General features: G+C 48.2%; 1 protein-coding gene across 2 annotated transcripts in view; it reads right to left on the bottom strand.

Annotated features, from left to right (window-relative positions):
* Window positions 1–18,713, bottom strand: part of EXTL3 (exostosin like glycosyltransferase 3) — a 188,266-nt gene that overhangs the window by 117,488 nt on the left and 52,065 nt on the right. For both annotated transcript variants that reach the window (XM_063915067.1, XM_063915068.1), the window contains one exon: window positions 7,269–9,846. In XM_063915067.1, coding sequence (XP_063771137.1) covers window positions 7,269–9,416 — 2,148 coding nt within the window. In that variant the 5' untranslated portion in view covers window positions 9,417–9,846. The remainder of the gene's footprint in view (window positions 1–7,268; window positions 9,847–18,713) is intronic.

Below are 18,713 nucleotides of genomic sequence, written 5' to 3' on the forward strand. Positions count from 1 at the left end.
ACGCACCCTAACCTCTGGCGGGAAAGGATATAATGCCAATAACATTTTAGAAATTATCAGTTGTTATCGGGGGAAACCCACGCATCATCACACACCTCATTTAATTTCTCAGATTCAGGAAAACTACAGGTAGTTTTTCCTTACCGAACATAATACCCCTTTTTGGTGGTACTCGTATTATCAGAAATGTGTAAAACATTTTTCATTGCCTCAATCATGTAACGTGTGGCCCTACTGGAAGTCACATTTGTCTCTTCACCGTTGACACTGGAGTCAGTATCCGTGTCGGCGTCTGTATCTGCCATCTGAGGTAACGGGCGCTTTAGAGCCCCTGACGGCCTATGAGACGTCTGGACAGGCACAAGCTGAGTAGCCGGCTGTCTCATGTCAACCACTGTCTTTTATACAGAGCTGACACTGTCACGTAATTCCTTCCAACAGTTCATCCACTCAGGTGTCGACCCCCTAGGGGGTGACATCACTATTACAGGCAATTTGCTCCGTCTCCACATCATTTTCCTCCTCATACATGTCGACACAAACGTACCGACACACAGCACACACACAGGGAATGCTCTGATAGAGGACAGGACCCCACTAGTCCTTTGGGGAGACAGAGGGAGAGTTTGCCAGCACACACCAGAGCGCTATATATATACAGGGATAACCTTATATAAGTGTTTTTCCCCTTATAGCTGCTGTATTTTTAATACTGCGCCTAATTAGTGCCCCCCTCTCTTTTTTAACCCTTTCTGTAGTGTAGTGACTGCAGGGGAGAGCCAGGGAGCTTCCCTCCAACGGAGCTGTGAGGGAAAATGGCGCCAGTGTGCTGAGGAGATAGGCCCCGCCCCCTTCTCGACGGCCTTATCTCCCGTTTTTCTGTGTATTTTGGCAGGGGTTAAATGTATCCATATAGCCCAGGAGCTATATGTGATGTATTTTTAGCCATCTAAGGTGTTTTTATTGCGTCTCAGGGCGCCCCCCCCCCAGCGCCCTGCACCCTCAGTGACCGGAGTGTGAAGTGTGCTGAGAGCAATGGCGCACAGCTGCGGTGCTGTGCGCTACCTTATTGAAGACAGGACGTCTTCTGCCGCCGATTTTCCGGACCTCTTCTGTCTTCTGGCTCTGTAAGGGGGCCGGCGGCACGGCTCTGGGACCCATCCATGGCTGGGCCTGTGATCGTCCCTCTGGAGCTAATGTCCAGTAGCCTAAGAAGCCCAATCCACTCTGCACGCAGGTGAGTTCGCTTCTTCTCCCCTTAGTCCCTCGGTGCAGTGAGCCTGTTGCCAGCAGGACTCACTGAAAATAAAAAACCTAATTTAAACTTTTACTCTAAGCAGCTCAGGAGAGCCACCTAGTATGCACCCTTCTCGTTCGGGCACAAAAATCTAACTGAGGCTTGGAGGAGGGTCATAGGGGGAGGAGCCAGTGCACACCAGGTAGTCCTAAAGCTTTTACTTTTGTGCCCAGTCTCCTGCGGAGCCGCTATTCCCCATGGTCCTTACGGAGTTCCCAGCATCCACTAGGACGTCAGAGAAATAATGGATAATAATAATGAATAGAATACACGCAGGACGGGTCACACCTGCGGAGGGGAGAATACATGATGTGTAGCAGTACAGGCATCACTGCAACGTTACATTTTCAGCCCTGATTTTTGCTGGACAGTGACAATTATTTTAGCTTCATAAAGGGCGTGGGTATTGCGTGAGACATGTGATGTCTGGCAGATTAGGGGCACAAATGTAAGTAAATACTGGCAGTATAAGGGTGTGTGTGACACTTTCTTTAGTAATCAGTGATGGGTTCTGTGGCTGGCCAGTTGGAGACAGCCACCCGTCACTGCTGCAGCACGTGACCGCACCAGGGAGCTGCCCCACTGACTCATGTGCTTTATGTGAATCTCTCACATCTGCTTCTCATTTGGAGAAACCGCATGTCATCTGGAAGAATCAGGCTTAAAATTATGAGCAAGCCCTTAGATGGGCCCCTATTAGAGATGCTGATATAGGAGACCGCAAGTAACATATAACACTGGTCGCACGCGGCAGTATCAGACAGCTGGCACACAATCTACCATTATTAGGCAGGTTGCTGAATGTGGTCGGAACGTGACAGCTGTGTGTGTATGTGTGTGTGTGTGTGTGTGTATGTGTGTGTGTTCATTATACAAGTATACTAACACCCTCCCCCCACCCACACACACACACACACCATTAATACCAATTAATGTGGACTGATCTCCTTATTATGTTTACAAATATTGCAGTATTCTCTAAACCTGCAGATACAGAATGGGTTCATTATACAGGTTCACTGCCTAGAGCACATCAGCATTACAATGATAAAGATGCACTCTATACAGCAGGAACCTATTATTCTTTACTGTGAGTAACATTCTTACTCTGCAAGCCTCATGTCACTATTCTGTGCATGCCGGGAGATAATGCATCCCCTGTATAACTCCCAGTCTGTGGCTTCCTGCTCCCCCACATCACGGGGCAGATGTATTAAGACTGAAGAAGTGATAAAGTGAAAGGAGATAACGCACCAGCCAGTCAGCTCCTAACTGTCATTTTTCAAACCCAGCCTGTTTCATGGAAGTTAGGAGCTGATTGGCTGGTGCGTTATCACCTTCCACTTTATCACTTCACCAGGCTTAATAAATCTGCCCCCATGTCACTACCCCTGTCACATGCAACCCTGTCCTCACTGACACATCACTCATCTCCTGATATACTCTGTGCTGCTGGGCACCCTGCTCCTCCCACTATATAACTCTCAGTGTGTGGCTTCCTGCTGCCTCCATTCCCCTCCTCACATCATGTCACTGCCCCTGTCACATGCAGCCCTGTCCTCACTGACACATTACTCATCTCCTGATATACTCTGTGCTGCTGGGGACCCTGCTCCTCCCACTATATAACTCTCAGTCTGTGGCTTCCTGCTGCCTCCATCCCCCTCCTCACATCATGTCACTGCCCTGTCACATGCAGCCCTGTCCTCACTGACACATCACACATCTCCTGATATACTCTGTACTGCTGGGCACCCTGCTCCTCCCACTATATAACTCTCAGTCTGTGGCTTCCTGCTGCCTCCATTCCCCTCCTCACATCATATCACTGCCCCTGTCACATGCATCCCTGTCCTCACTGACACATCACTCACTCCTGATATACTCTGTGCTGCTGGGGACCCTGCTCCTCCCACTATATAACTCTCAGTCTGTGGCTTCCTGCTGCCTCCATTTCCCTCCTCACATCATGTCACCACCCCTGTCACATGCAGTCCTGTCCTCACTGACACATCACTCATCTCCTGATATACTCTGTGCTGCTGGGGACCCTGCTCCTCCCACTATATAACTCTCAGTCTGTGGCTTCCTGCTGCCTCCATTCCCCTCCTCACATCATGTCACTGCCCCTGTCACATGCAGCCCTGTCCTCACTGACACATCACTCATCTCCTGATATACTCTGTGCTGCTGGGGACCCTGCTCCTCCACTGTATAACTCTCAGTCTGTGGCTTCCTCCATTCACCTCCTCACATCATGTCACTGCCTCTGTCACATGCAGCCCTGTCCTCACTGACACATCACTCATCTCCTGATATACTCTGTGCTGCTGGGGACCCTGCTCCTCCCACTATATAACTCTCAGTCTGTGGCTTCCTGCTGCCTCCATTCCCCTCCTCACATCATGTCACTGCCCCTGTCACATGCAGCCCTGTCCTCACTGATACATCACTCATCTCCTGATATACTCTGTGCTGCTGGGGACCCTGCTCCTCCCATTATATAACTCTCAGTGTGTGGCTTCCTGCTGCCTCCATTCCCCTCCTCACATCATGTCACTGCCCCTGTCACATGCAGCCCTGTCCTCACTGACACATCACTTATCTCCTGATATACTCTGTGCTGCTGGGGACCCTGCTCCTCCACTGTATAACTCTCAGTCTGTGGCTTCCTCCATTCACCTCCTCACATCATGTCACTGCCTCTGTCACATGCAGCCCTGTCCTCACTGACACATCACTGATCTCCTGATATACTCTGTGCTGCTGGGGACCCTGCTCCTTCCACTTTATAACTCTCAGTCTGTGGCTTCCTCCATTCCCCTCCTCACATCATGTCGCTGCCTCTGTCACATGCAGCCCTGTCCTCACTGACACATCACTCATCTCCTGATATACTCTGTGCTGCTGGGGACCCTGCTCCTCCCACTATATAACTCTCAGTCTGTGGCTTCCTGCTGCCTCCATTCCCCTCCTCACATCATGTCACTGCCCCTGTCACATGCAGCCCTGTCCTCCTGATATACTCTGTGCTGCTGGGGACCCAACACGAATGTCTACTAACACTAATGTCTACAAGCAGAGTGACTGTGCATAAGGCTTCTTCACAACTATGTACAAGTACAAACTAAACAAGACAAACCCAGGAAATGAGGAAATCGTTTTGGCTATCTGGAAGGGAAGTGGTTAACATACCGCCAGTCGGGATCTCGGTGATCCCAAAACAGACGCCGGAATCCCGACAAGCGGTCAAATGCCAGTGGGGGAATACCGGTGACACAGACTAGTCTCCTGCGGGTGTCCACGACACCCATAGAGAGAATATAGCCTGTGGCACGACACCCATAGAGGGAGAATATAGCCTGTGGCAAGCGCAGCGAGCCACCGTGCCCGCAGCATGGCGAGCACAGCAAGTCCGCAAGGGGCTTTCAATCACTGGCCCCGCTGCTGGCATACTGGTGGCTGGGATGCCGCTGACGGCCGGTACATCATACGGAATCCATCTGCAACCACAAATTTCTCCAGATTTGTCTTTGCCAGTTTAATGTAAACAATTAGACCACTAATGATCCTCAGCTGCGTGGTCATTGCCTAGTTTTCAGCTGCCAATTTCCTGTGGACCAACCTACACAAGCAAATAGAAAACCGCCATGTAGCGCAACTGTCACCTTGGCGATGCAACGGAATAGTTACAATAACCACAAGCAGTTTATTGTGTCCACTGATGATGAGATTAATTGGTCAATCACGCACTTTTAGGCGATTCAGTTAAAAAACGACCACTCTGTAGCCCAGTGCTATAGACCATTAATACTGTAAGGGGTATATTCAATAGGAGTCGGATTCATTCCGACATGCAGTTGTCGGAATGGATCCGACAACCCCTATTCAATGGACGGCCAAATCCGACTGTCAGATTTGGCCGTCCTGTCAGGCCGCTGCTGTCAGCGGATGCGCGGATAGCAGCAGCCAGGGGAGCAGAGAGCGGCGGCCGTGAGTGGGAGCGGCTGGCTGCGGGGGGACCTGTGTGGAGTCGCAGACAGCAGGAAGAGAGGTGCTGCAGGCGGCGGGGGAAGCATTGATCGGTGGCCGCTGCTGGCAGCGGGGTAACATGTCTGCGGCGGCGGGGGGATATGCTGCAGGGAGAGGTGTGCCTGGCCGGAGACGGCCAGGCACCTCTTTCCCTGCAACGCCTCCCCCCGCCGCCGCAGACATGTCCCTCCGCAGCCTGCTCCTCCCGCCGATCTCTGCTTCCCCCGGCGCCGCAGCACCACTAGTCTCCTCATCTCAATCCGACTTTTTTTAAAGTCGGATTGAGATTGTCGGAAACGGGGCTAAAACCTGTAGTTTTTGGCCCACTTCCGACAATGCACGCTGATCGGCGGCTGAAGCCGCCGATCAGCGTGCATTCCGACAAGTCGGATTTCCTGATTTGACGGAATAAACGGGGCACTAATGAATAGGTCGGAACCCCTTCCGACCTAAAACTGTCAGAAGCTGACGTCTTTCCGACAAGACAGCAGCTTCCGACAGTTATTGAATATACCCCTATAAGGGGTAATAGCAGGTCTGTGTAGCAAGGGTGCGTGCCGCAGTTACAGCCTCCCGTCACTGCGCTGTGGAACTAAGTGTATACTGTAGTAATGACGCTACTGATAGTACAGGCAGAGCACTGCGTATACTGCTTTCTATATCGATTTATTACATTCTGGGGCCAAAGGTGCCGCTTAGCAATTTACCCCTAAGCTCATATTCTATCCCCTGTGCCTGGCTGTCACAGACTTGGAATAAAAAGACCATCTGTATCACACTTTAAAGGCCTACACACGCTGCGATTCTGCCTATGTGGCCGATTTCCACTATGCGATTTCCTTGGAAATCCCTGGAGCCCAGAACCACCGTTACCGACTATACACACAGTGCGATTTTGACTATACTATGTACTAGATTGTACACTTTCTAGTCAAAATCGGCCTGCCTGCGCAGTCTTTTTTTTTCTTGCGATAGTGACCCTGCGGGAGCGCGCATCGGAATCGCAAGGTGTATACACACGGTGTGCTATGCACTATGTTTTCTACCAATACAGACTAAATAGCCCATATCGGTAGTTATATTGCACCGTGTGTATGCGGCTTAAGACTCCCAATGCGGAGTTGCACCCCCGCCAGTGCGTCTAGTGTAAATTACGCAAATTCGCACCACGCTTCATCACAACGAGTATACATATGCGCCAATGCAAACTTGCATGTATCTGCCACTTGAGCCTCGTTACGGGGCGAACACAGTGAGTACAAATTCGGGATGACTACAGTAAGGGTGCGTTCCTGCAAATATATATCAGTGCCCATGAAAAGGAGCCAAAGCTACCACTCTAGCTACAGGGCAGGAGTGAGAGAGAGAGAGAGAGACAGAGAGAGAGAAATATAGATAGATAGATAGAGAGAGAGAGAGAGAGAGAGAGAGAGAGAGAGAAAGAGTGTGTGTGTGTGTGTGTGTGTCTGGCTACACACCACACACATTCCTTAAAAGTTCAATGACACCCATGTTTGCACCTGCGACCGTTTCCAAGTGGGGAAATGTACTGATAAAATACCAACCAATCAGCTCTTAACTGTCATGAAAATACCAACCAATCAGCTCTTAACTGTCATATTACAGGCTGTGTTTGAAAACCGACAGTTAGAAGCTAATGGGTTGGCACTTTATCTCTCTCCAATCTTTGATACATCGCCCCTCCAGTTCGCTATGGTCATAATATTTGGATACCCACTGAAATTCTGAACTTGCCTCTGAACAAAACAGCTTCAAGATTTGTCAAATACAAATAAAGTTTTCTATTCAAACGTGCAGTTAAAACGGCCATACACAAACCACTAGATATGGCAAAAAGTTACCCCCCCCCTCCCCCCCCCCCCTTCCATGTAAAAAAATCTTTTCACATTTTTGAAACCATATGGTAGAAAAGACTTACCACAATGGGTAGACCGATGTCAGGCCACAGGAGGTCCTCAGACGGTAACTTGGGAGAGTTCCAAACCACAACAACTTTGTTTAAGTACGGGAGACCGTTCAACCTTTCCAAAGAGTTCATTAACACTTCCTCGCGTTCGTAAGTTAACATAACCACAGTGAATTGTTCCCTAGGTACATTTCCACCAAGGGCAGCCTGAAACTCTTTTCCCGATCCACCAGCACCGCCACCAATTGGCCGAAACCCGGTTCCAGATCCTAAGAACTTTGCCTCAGAGGGCAGAAGCGGGTCAAACGGTGTGTGAGGAAACAGGTGGAACGGACCCGGAGCCGAATTCCAGTTACGGTAGATATCAGTCGCTGTCAGTGTGAAGTTACGCAGATATTTAGGGGAGGCATAGGGTGGCTCGGTTTCAACTGGACCCAAATCCAAGTCTCCGTTGTCCGCCATGTTTGGATCTGTACCGGCGGCTTTGCCAGAACGATGAGGAATTTCCACGGCTGGTTCTTCTCTGATGGGGGCAGCTGGAATTTGGATACGAGTCCTTACAGTTGCCAAGATGGTATTAAAAACTGTATCCGATGTTGAAAAGTAGGTTTCCCACAAGAACCGTCCTTGTCTCCTCATGGAGAGGAGGTCGTTATCAGATATGCTCCTCAAGAGAAAATGCGCTTCTGTGATACGTGGTTTAGGTATGATTAGAACTGCCTCATTCCACTGTATCATGTCATGGTAGGGTAACTGGACCTGTTCCCCGAGTATGACTGGGATGGCTCCCACCTCGAGAGCCTCAAAGAGACGCATGACACTGCCAGCAGATATAACAAGCTGGGAATCTCCCGGGGTAATGATCAGTGCAAAAGTGGACTGTTTCAGTAGCTCTAATCGGTCTTCCCTTCCCCCACATAGAGCCCACTCAGTGGGCAGACTTTCCTTAGGTTGGATTTTACACGTAAACTCAACCATGACAAAGTCTAACTTACTGTCCTGGACAGCTTTAAGAGTGGTGATGATGCGGTCGTCATAATCAGCTGGAGCGTTGCCTTCCATTTCCTCCTCAAACGAGCGCGCTTCCTGCAAGCTTGACCTCAGCGATTCGATTTTCTCACCTTGGAAGCTGAACAGGTATTTCCTCTTCACCGGCACCTGCAACGGGATCTCCAAGTAGTTTGGTTCAGACATTGCATGGACTAATGGCGACACAATTATATCGAAGCCAGGCCGATACTGGGAATCATAAAAGGTAGACTGGGCAAGCATGGCGCGCCCTGTGCTGATATTATAAAGGTAGTTCTGGGTCTCCGATTTCCTGGACAAATTAATGATTAGATGGTTGTGACCATCAGTCCTCCAATATGGCAAAGAGTGCAATTGTTGCTCCAATTCAGTAGGTTTTGGCATCACCGGTTCCTGCATTTCTCCTAATAAAACTACATATATACAAGCAATATTTGCATTTTCAGTCACATAGACATTAGTTCTGACGCTTGCCTCCAAGGCTTGTTTGATTAAAGGATCTATGAAGTTGCCAAAAGGGTATTGATCGCTGTTGTAGACAAATACGGGAAACCCAGAAGTGAGCGGGCACCGCGAGTAGTCGAAACAGTTATGCAGCCGGCAGTCCCCTTTGGACTTTGGCAATGGTATGTTAACATCGTCTTTCTCCGGCAACAGCCGTATTGGCAATGAAAGTTTTGGCTGGTTTTGTGCCATCAGTTCTTTGTATGAATGTTCCGTCTGACTGATGACGTTCTTGAGCTGAAGGAGGTCCTGCTTTGCGTTCTCTATGCTTTTCTTACATGCCTCGATCTTTAGGTTTAACTTAGCGATCTCGCTGTTGAGCTCCTGCCGCTTGGCCTCCAACTGCAGGAGCTCTTCGCTTACCGACTCTCGTATCCGGCACAGATCTTGAACGTGCTTCACTTCGCAGAGTTCATTTCCTGTCCGGGGGCCGAAAATTGGCTTGCCTGCGTTATTGGCGTCATCGATGGTGGTGAGGTAATAGTGGGCGATCAGGGGGAAGAAAACCAGGATGATGAACAATGTGAAGCTGAGCCACGAGAGCCTGATCCGGCTGGACCAACGGAGCATCCAAGGCTGGCCTCCGTTCCCAAATCCCCCATTGCGCAGCATGGTGTATCCACTCATTGAGTCCAAGAGTGCCGCCAAGCAATCACGTCGGGTCCGTAGCCATGCCAACAGGATTTTGGATTAGCGAACTCTGGAGAGTAATTACTCCGCTTGAGTAGTAACGAGCCAATAAAATGGAAATTTCATTTTACAGCACGTAACAGTAATGTCAGCACAAAGCTTGTTTTGCCAAAGAAAATATCGGGCAGGGTCATGCAGGCTTTCCGAGAGTCCGCTTTATCCACGATTTAATACACAAGTTACTCTGTGGTTGTGGCGGGGCGGTGAGAAGCCCATCTGGACTACGTTTACAGTTTCTGCTGTGCTGAACATAGCGTCTTGGTTACATAAATAAGTGATGGAAACACACGGTGTAGAAGAAAATGAACGGAACCCTCCAGATAAGTCACAATCATAGGACACTTCAGATGCCAACGATTTTCCAGGCCTAAAATCAAAGAAGGAAAGTAGAGACGTTAAAGTACAGTAATAACTAATCAGGAAGACATATTGCATATATGAATACTTTTACCATAATAATTTTGTGCATGTAGTGAAGGGACGATGAACCAAGCATTAAAAATAATAATAAATCTAAATCATTAAGTTGGTATGACAGACTGACGTTCACAGGACGGTATGCAGTAAGCAAGTTCAGAGAAAATCTATTTCTCAAATACAAAAACAGTGGACCTCCACCTCTTTCAAAAATGCCTTAGGCCAGTGATTTTAAAAATTTTTGGAATCACGGCGCAATAGAATATCAGAATTTTTTTCACGGCACCTTTAGGCCAAAAATTTCTTATTGAGAAATTTAGAGAGAAATATTACATTAAGTAGATCGCGTTTATATGTCATCCTTAGGGTCAGTTGTGTGGTGAGGGACAAGATTCACTTCTGTTTGGCCACATATTTTATGACTGGCAGCCACCAGCACTGGTTTTGCCTATTATATTGACCATGAATAATTTGAATTGGTCCTGGACCACCAACCCAGGGCACCCCTGCAAGTGTCCCGAGGCACCCCAGGGAGCCACGGCACACAGTTTGGGAACCTCTGCCTTAGGCATTTTAGCTGGCAAGCTCCTTCGACCATGAGATCATGTGATCTTATACAGCCAATGTACAGAGAGCTGGCAGCTTGATGATGTCACCGGTTTGTCCGGAGCTCTCTGAGCCAGATCCTGCAAGTACTAGGAATGGCCACAATCAAAATCCTCTCCAGAAGACTGCTAAATTCAGGCAGACACGTAAAAACAGAGGACTACAAAATACACTATAAAGCTGTAACACACAGTAAAATGTAAGAGGTTTAGTAATGAGCTGTACGATTATGTGTCTTATTAATATGCAGTTTGTTTGTAGGTTAAGTTACCGCGGTGTTCTCGCTGCCCTCATCTATCATGCTACCCTTATGCCCCCCCCCAATGGGACCTCTTTCTGCAGATCCGTAAAGCTGCAGTTCTCTCGTGAACGTGCTATATCATCTGATCCGTGTCTAATCTATGGAAGATTACAGATGCAAAGAATAATGCAGGTAGCAATTGATGTCAAACTGAAATGGAAGAGTTCTATCTGGGAGCAATTATCTCTCACAGGTGCCTGCAATTGCAGAAATCGCTTAATCACAGAAACGTGGCCTGGAGGTCCGGCGTGGCCGCTGGAAGAATGTTATGCTCTATTAAGCTAAATGTACCCCTGCCTGGTCCCGGATTATCACACAGGGACGGAATCTGCTTATGTTACAGCAAGAAGAGAAAGTATACTTCTCCACAGCAGGTCATTAAATAACACAGGTACAGGCCAATTTATCGCGTGCCAAGCACTAGAATTCCCCAAGGCAATGCAGTGAGTCAGTGAGATATGTGTAGGGGTAACCCTATCCTTGGTCGGTATCAGCACAACAGTAAAATGACAATACCACAGTGCACAAATACAAGACAGAAGAACACTAGTAAAACACCAGTGGGTACCAGGTCTTTCACAATCATCATCAATGGGTTTAGGTTTATAGAACCTTTTAACTGCATTGCATTAGAACCGTTGCAATGTCTCTGCTATATATGCTGGAATGCAGGCTCTGAAGGTCGACAGTCACACTGTCGACTTGGACTTTAGGTCGGCACCCAGTATGTTGACATTTAAAAAAATGTCAACATGGTTAAAATTTCGACTTGTTCATAATGTCAACGTTTAACATGTCGCCACGAAAAAGACGACACAGTTTTTTCTTAGTTTGGCCTGACAACTGGTGTCGGCATGTTAAATGTGGACATTATGTAGTTATTATTCTAGCACCCCGCGCTTTATCAGTGAGGAGGGCATATTTTAATTTTGAAGGGCAAAAGTTTACGGGTGTGGTATGGTATGCCGGCGGCCAGGCTCCCGGTGACCAGCATACCGGCGCCGGAAGCCCGGCCTCCAGCTTATCTACAGCGTGGCGAGAGCAAATGAGCCCCTTGTGGGCTCGCTGCTGTCTCCACGCTGCGGGCACGGTTTGTTCTCCCTCCAGGGGGGTCGTGGATCCCCACGAGGGAGAAAAACTGTCGGTATGCCAGCTTTCGAGATTCCGGCGCCGGTATACTGTGCGCCGGGATCCTGACAGTCGGCAACCTGAAGACCACCCAAAGTTTACATGTGATGTATCGCTACAGCTACTACAGCGATACATCACTGGTAAAAGTTTACCCTCCTCACTGATAAGGTGCAGGGTGCTAGAATGAACACTAATTATAAACAAGTCTCTATATTAACCGTCAACATTTTTGAATATCGACATATTGGTCGTTGATCTAAAGTTAATGTCGACCTTCTGACCGGATACCCTCTCACAAAACTCTGTTCTAAAAGAAGCGGTCTCCCTGCTTGCGGCGCAGTCTGAAAGGGGCCAGGTGAAATAATCCGGGTCGGTATTTCAACTTGGGTAGCGAGCAGGGTCGAACACGTGTTCAACTCGGCTCGTGGTGCGGTGTGAACGGGTAAGCAGGGGGCGATGAGACCCAGAACCTGTTCACACCATAGGAAGAGGTGGCACTTGGAGATCTTCTCACCTCCGAGTGCCACCTCCCGACGAATAGTGGCGATATACTCACTATTTGCTTCCTAACACAGAGATCTGTCCAGGTCAGAATCTGTGTGGGAAAGGAAAATATCAAAATAGAGATTTTATATATTTCACCAAATGCTTTATTTGGACCATGAGAAACTATGGACACAGACTTATTCATCTATTAACACAGGATTCAAAGGAAAATTAGCAGAAAAACCATGAAAAAAAAAAAATCTTGACAATTGCTTGCTGTATCTAATCTGAATTACTCAGATACTAGAAGATGGGTTGCTATGGTTTTAAATGTCATTTAATATTTATTTAAATATGAAGTGCAACCATGGAGAAAGTGTCTTATTTGCCGTCAGGGCCTGGTACAGACAGAAGAGGCAGCAGCTGCAGAGAGTATACAGAGGCACCGTATTCCTACGCCATCCAACTATAACAAACACTGCGGCCAGAACGCATAAAAACATTTCAGGGGACAATTATAGATTCAGGAACTTTCCGTGTGGCCACCTTCCTACAGAGTAACCCACTAGTGGCCCTTCTAAGTACAGATGAGCGGATTCGGTATTACTCGGTTTTACTCGGTTCTCAAAACCGAATCTTATTGGCTATCCAAAACACGTGACATCCGTGAGCCAATAAGATTCGGTTTTGAGAACCGAGTAAAACCGAATCCGCTCATCTCTACTTCTAAGTAGAGCTCCAGAGTTCGGGGGGGGGGAAAGCAATTATTTTTTTGGGCTGCACTGTTAAGTCCACAAATACTGTAACACCGGGTATGAACCGAGATAAAAGCCATATCGTGCAGACATGACAAGGCGCTACAGGCGTTCCATGTGGGAGGGAGAAATCAGCAGAGCAGGGATGGGAAATGCATAATGAAATGACGGAACATATGTGCAGGGAAGGAAGAGCTACGGGACTCTAAGGACTGAACTAGGACATCCGCTACTCAGCAATGGGGGGGGGGGGGAGCATAGACACGGCTGTGTTACCTCTCCAGCTACAGAGCTGACTGCAGCGGTGACACAACACCAAGTGACACTGGGGGAGATGTACCAAGAAGTGTACAGAGGGGAATAGTGGAGAAGTTGCTTCTGTCTATATATTTAAAGAACGTACTTGATATAGGTTAACTCAAAGTGGATTGGTTGTCCTTTACTTTTCCGCTGGTCCACTACGCCACTCTTTACACTGCTTGATACATATGTGTCCACTTACACATTAATACTGTACATTCATGTCGGCGAGTAATGACTGAAAGATTTAGAGGTCTATTCATGAAGCAGTGTAAAGAATGGAGAAAAGAATCAGTGGGGAAATTGCCCTGGGCAACCAATCAGCTTTGAAGGAAGCCCTTTATCATGCACAGTCTATAAAATGTAAGGGAGATGCTGATTGACTGCCATGTGCAACTTCTCCATTAGTCTATTTCTCCACTCTTTTCACTGCTTCATGAATAGACCCCAAAGTGAGACTGGAAAAATAATAGGCGCTACATTAGCGCAAGAATAATGCTGTAGCAATTGGGTGACTGTGTAGGGAGATTCTGATCAGGGCTTGCGGTAACCTCCGACACTCACAGCTTAGCCGACTCATCTCTAGTTCTGACAATGGATCTGACAGCAGCCAACTGACTGATACCAATTATACAGCAAGATAGGCCACTTTTGGACAGACCCTACTCAAAAAGCCATGCCCCCCTCTGTACAGCAATGAGGACCCCTCCTCTGGACCCGTATTACATAAAACTGGTAATCCCTTTTAACATCTACTTTCCCTTAGGCAATGACCCCCCCCCCTGATAGAGGTCAGCGTGGTAAAGCCGTTTATATCAGTGTCTGTACTGTGTGATAACGGAGAGGCAGAGTTTTTATCATTCACTACTGCCATCATTATTCTCACTACCCCGAGATCTCGCTCACTACAGACTCATCTATCACTTTCTATTCCTTTAATATGATGTGCGGTCACACAATGTTTCTGTTCCCTGCAGCCATCCGCAGAACAATGACAGCGTTATGTTCTATCCCCTTATTGTGTTATGCCGCATTGTTGGGAGTCCCACGTGTGACGGATGTGTTGTGTTACAGCATGTTGCATTATACAGAGTAATGGTTATATCACCTCTAGCTGCGTGGTTATAAATCATTGGGGAGTGGGGGTATTATACAGTGCTTGGTTACACGGAGGCATCACTCTCTCTCAGCCTCGCATGCCTTGGTGCATCACATTGTATGTCACACGGCACTGTGGCTGTTATAGCCGACGGGCATTTGTTACTATGTTGTCATAGTTCTGGATTGGCAATAAGTCTTGGACTGTAGGAATCAATGGGGGCACTGCCAGCTGGCTACGTGCCTCTGCGTTTGGAATGTAAGCATATGACACAATTACCATTAAAAATATTTTTAAAAACATCCCACTGGTTCACCGACATCCATTAAACCACAGTGTGCCTCAATTACGAAGGACGTTGATGAACACCTCAGATAGCACGCTCTATAGACTACTGTGCCTCGACAGCCCACCCCGTGCGTATCACAGTCTGCGCAAACATTCCTCTCTATGGAGACAATTGTGATAGTAAGAAGATTGCTCTGACGATGCGCACAGCTTCACCGTGCCAATAACTGGTACTTAGCGAGGTAAGCCACACTACTGCAACGCCACGCCTTGCCTTAGCAAACGCCACCATAAAAAACCTCTGTGCTGTGATGGACGTCTAGGTGAATGTGCGCCATCCAAGGAGCATGGTGGAAAAAAGTCTTCTTTAAATGATCTCTATGGGGTGCAAAGACGCTTGCAGAATTCAGAGTCCGCCCCGCCGCAGCAGACAGGATGCATATATAGCCTAGCACTTCTACACATACAGTTTACAGTGTGTATAAAGGGAAAGAACAGGACTGATACCAGTGACTGGCACCGTGCAGCGTTATGCATGATCTGCCACTTTATACTAATTCCATTGCAAAAAAATATATAATAAGTAATAAAAATTATTTAGCACACTATTTGCATATATACCTATATAAATATATATATATATATATATATATATATATATATATATATAAAGACACACACATATTGTCACATAGTGTGTGTGTGTGTATATATAGTGTTCCTCCAGGATTTTCGGGGGGCAGGGCGCAGGTGCTGCGGGGGCACTTCATGCGGGTCGCGCGTACGTAAAAGGGGGCATGGCCGGCCTGGGAGGGGAGCGCGGCCCAGCTGGTGTCACTATTGGGGGCAGGTCAGACCCCTCGATGTCACCAGTGGGGGCGTGTCTGGCCCATCGCATCACTCGTGGGGGTGTGCGTGCTGGGCTTCCCCCAAGCTTTCCCTTGAATGTGTTTTGATGCGTTGGTCAGGGATCAGTACTAAATGCTGCCGGCCGGAATTCCGGCGGTCGAAATCCCGACGCCGATTCCCGACCATACAATCCCGACAGGGTTGGCGAGCGGAACGCAGCCCCTTTAGCGTGCTGGCCGTGTGACGTCATGCAGCCGCTGCGGCCCGCCCCCCGTTCGATCCGGCCACGCCTGCGTTGGCCGGACTGCTCCCATGAAACCGCGGCCAAACGCCGCCGTTCTGTCCCCTCCCGCCCACCAATCGGCTCTGCCTGTCAATCAGGCAGAGGCGTTCGCAGCCCTGCTACGGCCTTCGGCCGTCTGGCATGCACCAGCGCACTACGGCGCCGGCGCAGTAGGGACTCGTTCGCTCGGCTGCGACAAAAAGCAGCGAGCAAACGGGTCAGAATGACCCCCAGTAACAGGTCATTACTGCAGGAATCCCCTAATTGACCAGGTCCCGTGTGAACTAAACCCGTTCCGTGACCGCTGGTCGCAGCCAGTGTGGGCTAGGAAGGGTCACAGGCACCACTCAGATGGGGGTGGTCTTCTGTTTACCGGCGGCCGGGCTCTCGACGACCAGCATACCGGCGCCGGGATCCCGACCGCCGGCATAACGACATGTTTTCTCCCTCTCCACGACCCCCCTGGAGGGAGAATAGATAGCGTGGCACCGTGCCAGCAGTGTGGCGAGCATAGCGAGCCCGCAAGGGGCTCATTTGCGCTCGCCCAGCTGTCGGTATGCCGGCGGTCGGGATTCCGGCGACAGTATTCTGGTCGCTGGCATACCCTACTACACCCCTCAGATGGTACATGCATGACACCTGATGCTGCAGGCAGGTTACCCGGCCCTGCCTGTGACAGCTGGCTATAATAGGGACATAGAGCAGACTACACTTTAGCCTCTGACTGATAAACTGAACGTTTCTGTCAAAGTTTATTGTTACAGCGCAGTCACATACCACCAAGTATCCTGCCTGGCAATGCTGCGCACACGTCTCCATACTACGCGTCAGCCCTATTACATCACGTGGAGGATCCTAGCACTATCTCGGTGACACATTATCACATATTTAAACAGCGAGTCATTTACAAAACAGATTTTGCAACTGAAGCTAAAGAAACAAAGTTCACTTTTATCTGATTCACCCATCCCAGCAGACAGTCTTTGTGGCTTCCACAGACCTCTATTGGGGGTAATAGAGGCCCATCCGCCGTGTATTTGATGTACAGTGCATCTGTTAAGTATTCACAGTGCTTCACTTTTTCCACAATTTGTTATGTTACAAAATGCAATGAATTCATAATTTTCCCTCAAAATTCTACACACAATACCCCATAATGACAACGTGGAAAAAGGGTTTGTTTGTTTTAGATTTTTGCAAATGTATTAAAACTAAAAAAACTAAGAAATCACATGTACATAAGTATTCACAGCCTTTGCTCAGTACTTTGTTGATGCACCTTTGGCAGTAATTACAGCCTCAAGTCTTTTTGAATATGATGCCACAAGCTTGGCACACCTATCTTTGGGCAGTTTCGCCCATTCCTCTTTGCAGCACCTCCCAAGCTCCATCAGGTTGGATGGGAAGCGTCGGTGCACAGCCATTTTCAGTTCTCTCCAGAAATGTTCAATCGGATTCAAGTCTGGGCTCTGGCTGGGCCACTCAAGGACATTCACATAGTTGTCCTGAAGCCACTCCTTTAATATCTTGGCTGTGTGCTTAGGGTCGTTGTCCTGCTGAAAGATGACCGTCGCCCCAGTCTGAGGTCAAGAGCGCTCTGGAGCAGGTTTTCATCCAGGATGTCTCTGTACATTGCTGCTTTCATCTTCCCCTCTATCCTGACTAGTCTCCCAGTTCCTGCCTCTGAAAAACACATCCCCACAGCATGATGCTGCCACCACCATGCTTCACTGTAGGGATGGTATTGGCCTGGTGATGAGAGATGCCTGGTTTCCTCCAAACATGACGCCTGCCATTCACGCCAAAGAGTTCAATCTTTGTATCATCAGATCAGAGAATTTTGTTTCTCATGGTCTGAGAGTCCTTCAGGCGCATTTTGGCAAACTCCAGGCGGGCTGCCATGTGCTTTTTACTAAGGAGTGGCTTCCGTCTGGCCACTCTACCATACAGTCCTGATTGGTGGATTGCTGCAGAGGTGGTTTTCCTCTCTCCACAGAGGAATGCTGTAGCTCTGACAGAGTGACCACCAGGTTCATGGTCACCTCCCTGACAAGGGCCCTTCTCCACCGATCGCTCAGTTTAGATGGCCGGCCAGCTCTAGGAAGAGTCCTGGTGGTTCCAAACTTCCTCCATTTACAGGTGATGGAGGCCACTGTGATCATTGTGACCTTCAAAGCAGCAGATATTTTTCTGTACCCTTCCCCAGATTTGTGCCTTGAGACAATCCTGTCTCGGAGGTCTACAGATAATTCCTTTGACTTCATGCTTGGTTTGTGCTCAGACATGCACTGTCAAGTGTGGGACTTTATATAGACAGGTGTGTGCCTTTCCAAATCATATCCAATCAACTAAATTTACCACCGGCAGACTCCAATTAAGCTGAAGGAACATCTCAAGGATGATCAGTGGAAACAGGATGCATCTGAGCTTCATGGCAAAGGCTGTGAATACTTATGTACATGTGATTTCTTAGTTTTTTATTTTTAATAAATTTGCAAAAATCTCAAAAAAACTTTTTTCACAATGTAATTATGGGGTATTGTGTGTAAAATTTGGAGGGAAAAATTAATTTCTTCCATTCTGGAATAAGGCTGTAACATAACAAAATGTGGAAAAAGTGAAGCGCTGTACCACACTACTAATGTGCAGCAAGAGTGTTTTTGTGTGTTACAAGGATAGCGGTGACACAGGTACCATCGGGTGTCCTCCTATTGCTGTC

The sequence above is a fragment of the Pseudophryne corroboree genome, chromosome 4 (assembly GCF_028390025.1).
Source record: "Pseudophryne corroboree isolate aPseCor3 chromosome 4, aPseCor3.hap2, whole genome shotgun sequence".
Taxonomy (NCBI): domain Eukaryota; kingdom Metazoa; phylum Chordata; class Amphibia; order Anura; family Myobatrachidae; genus Pseudophryne; species Pseudophryne corroboree.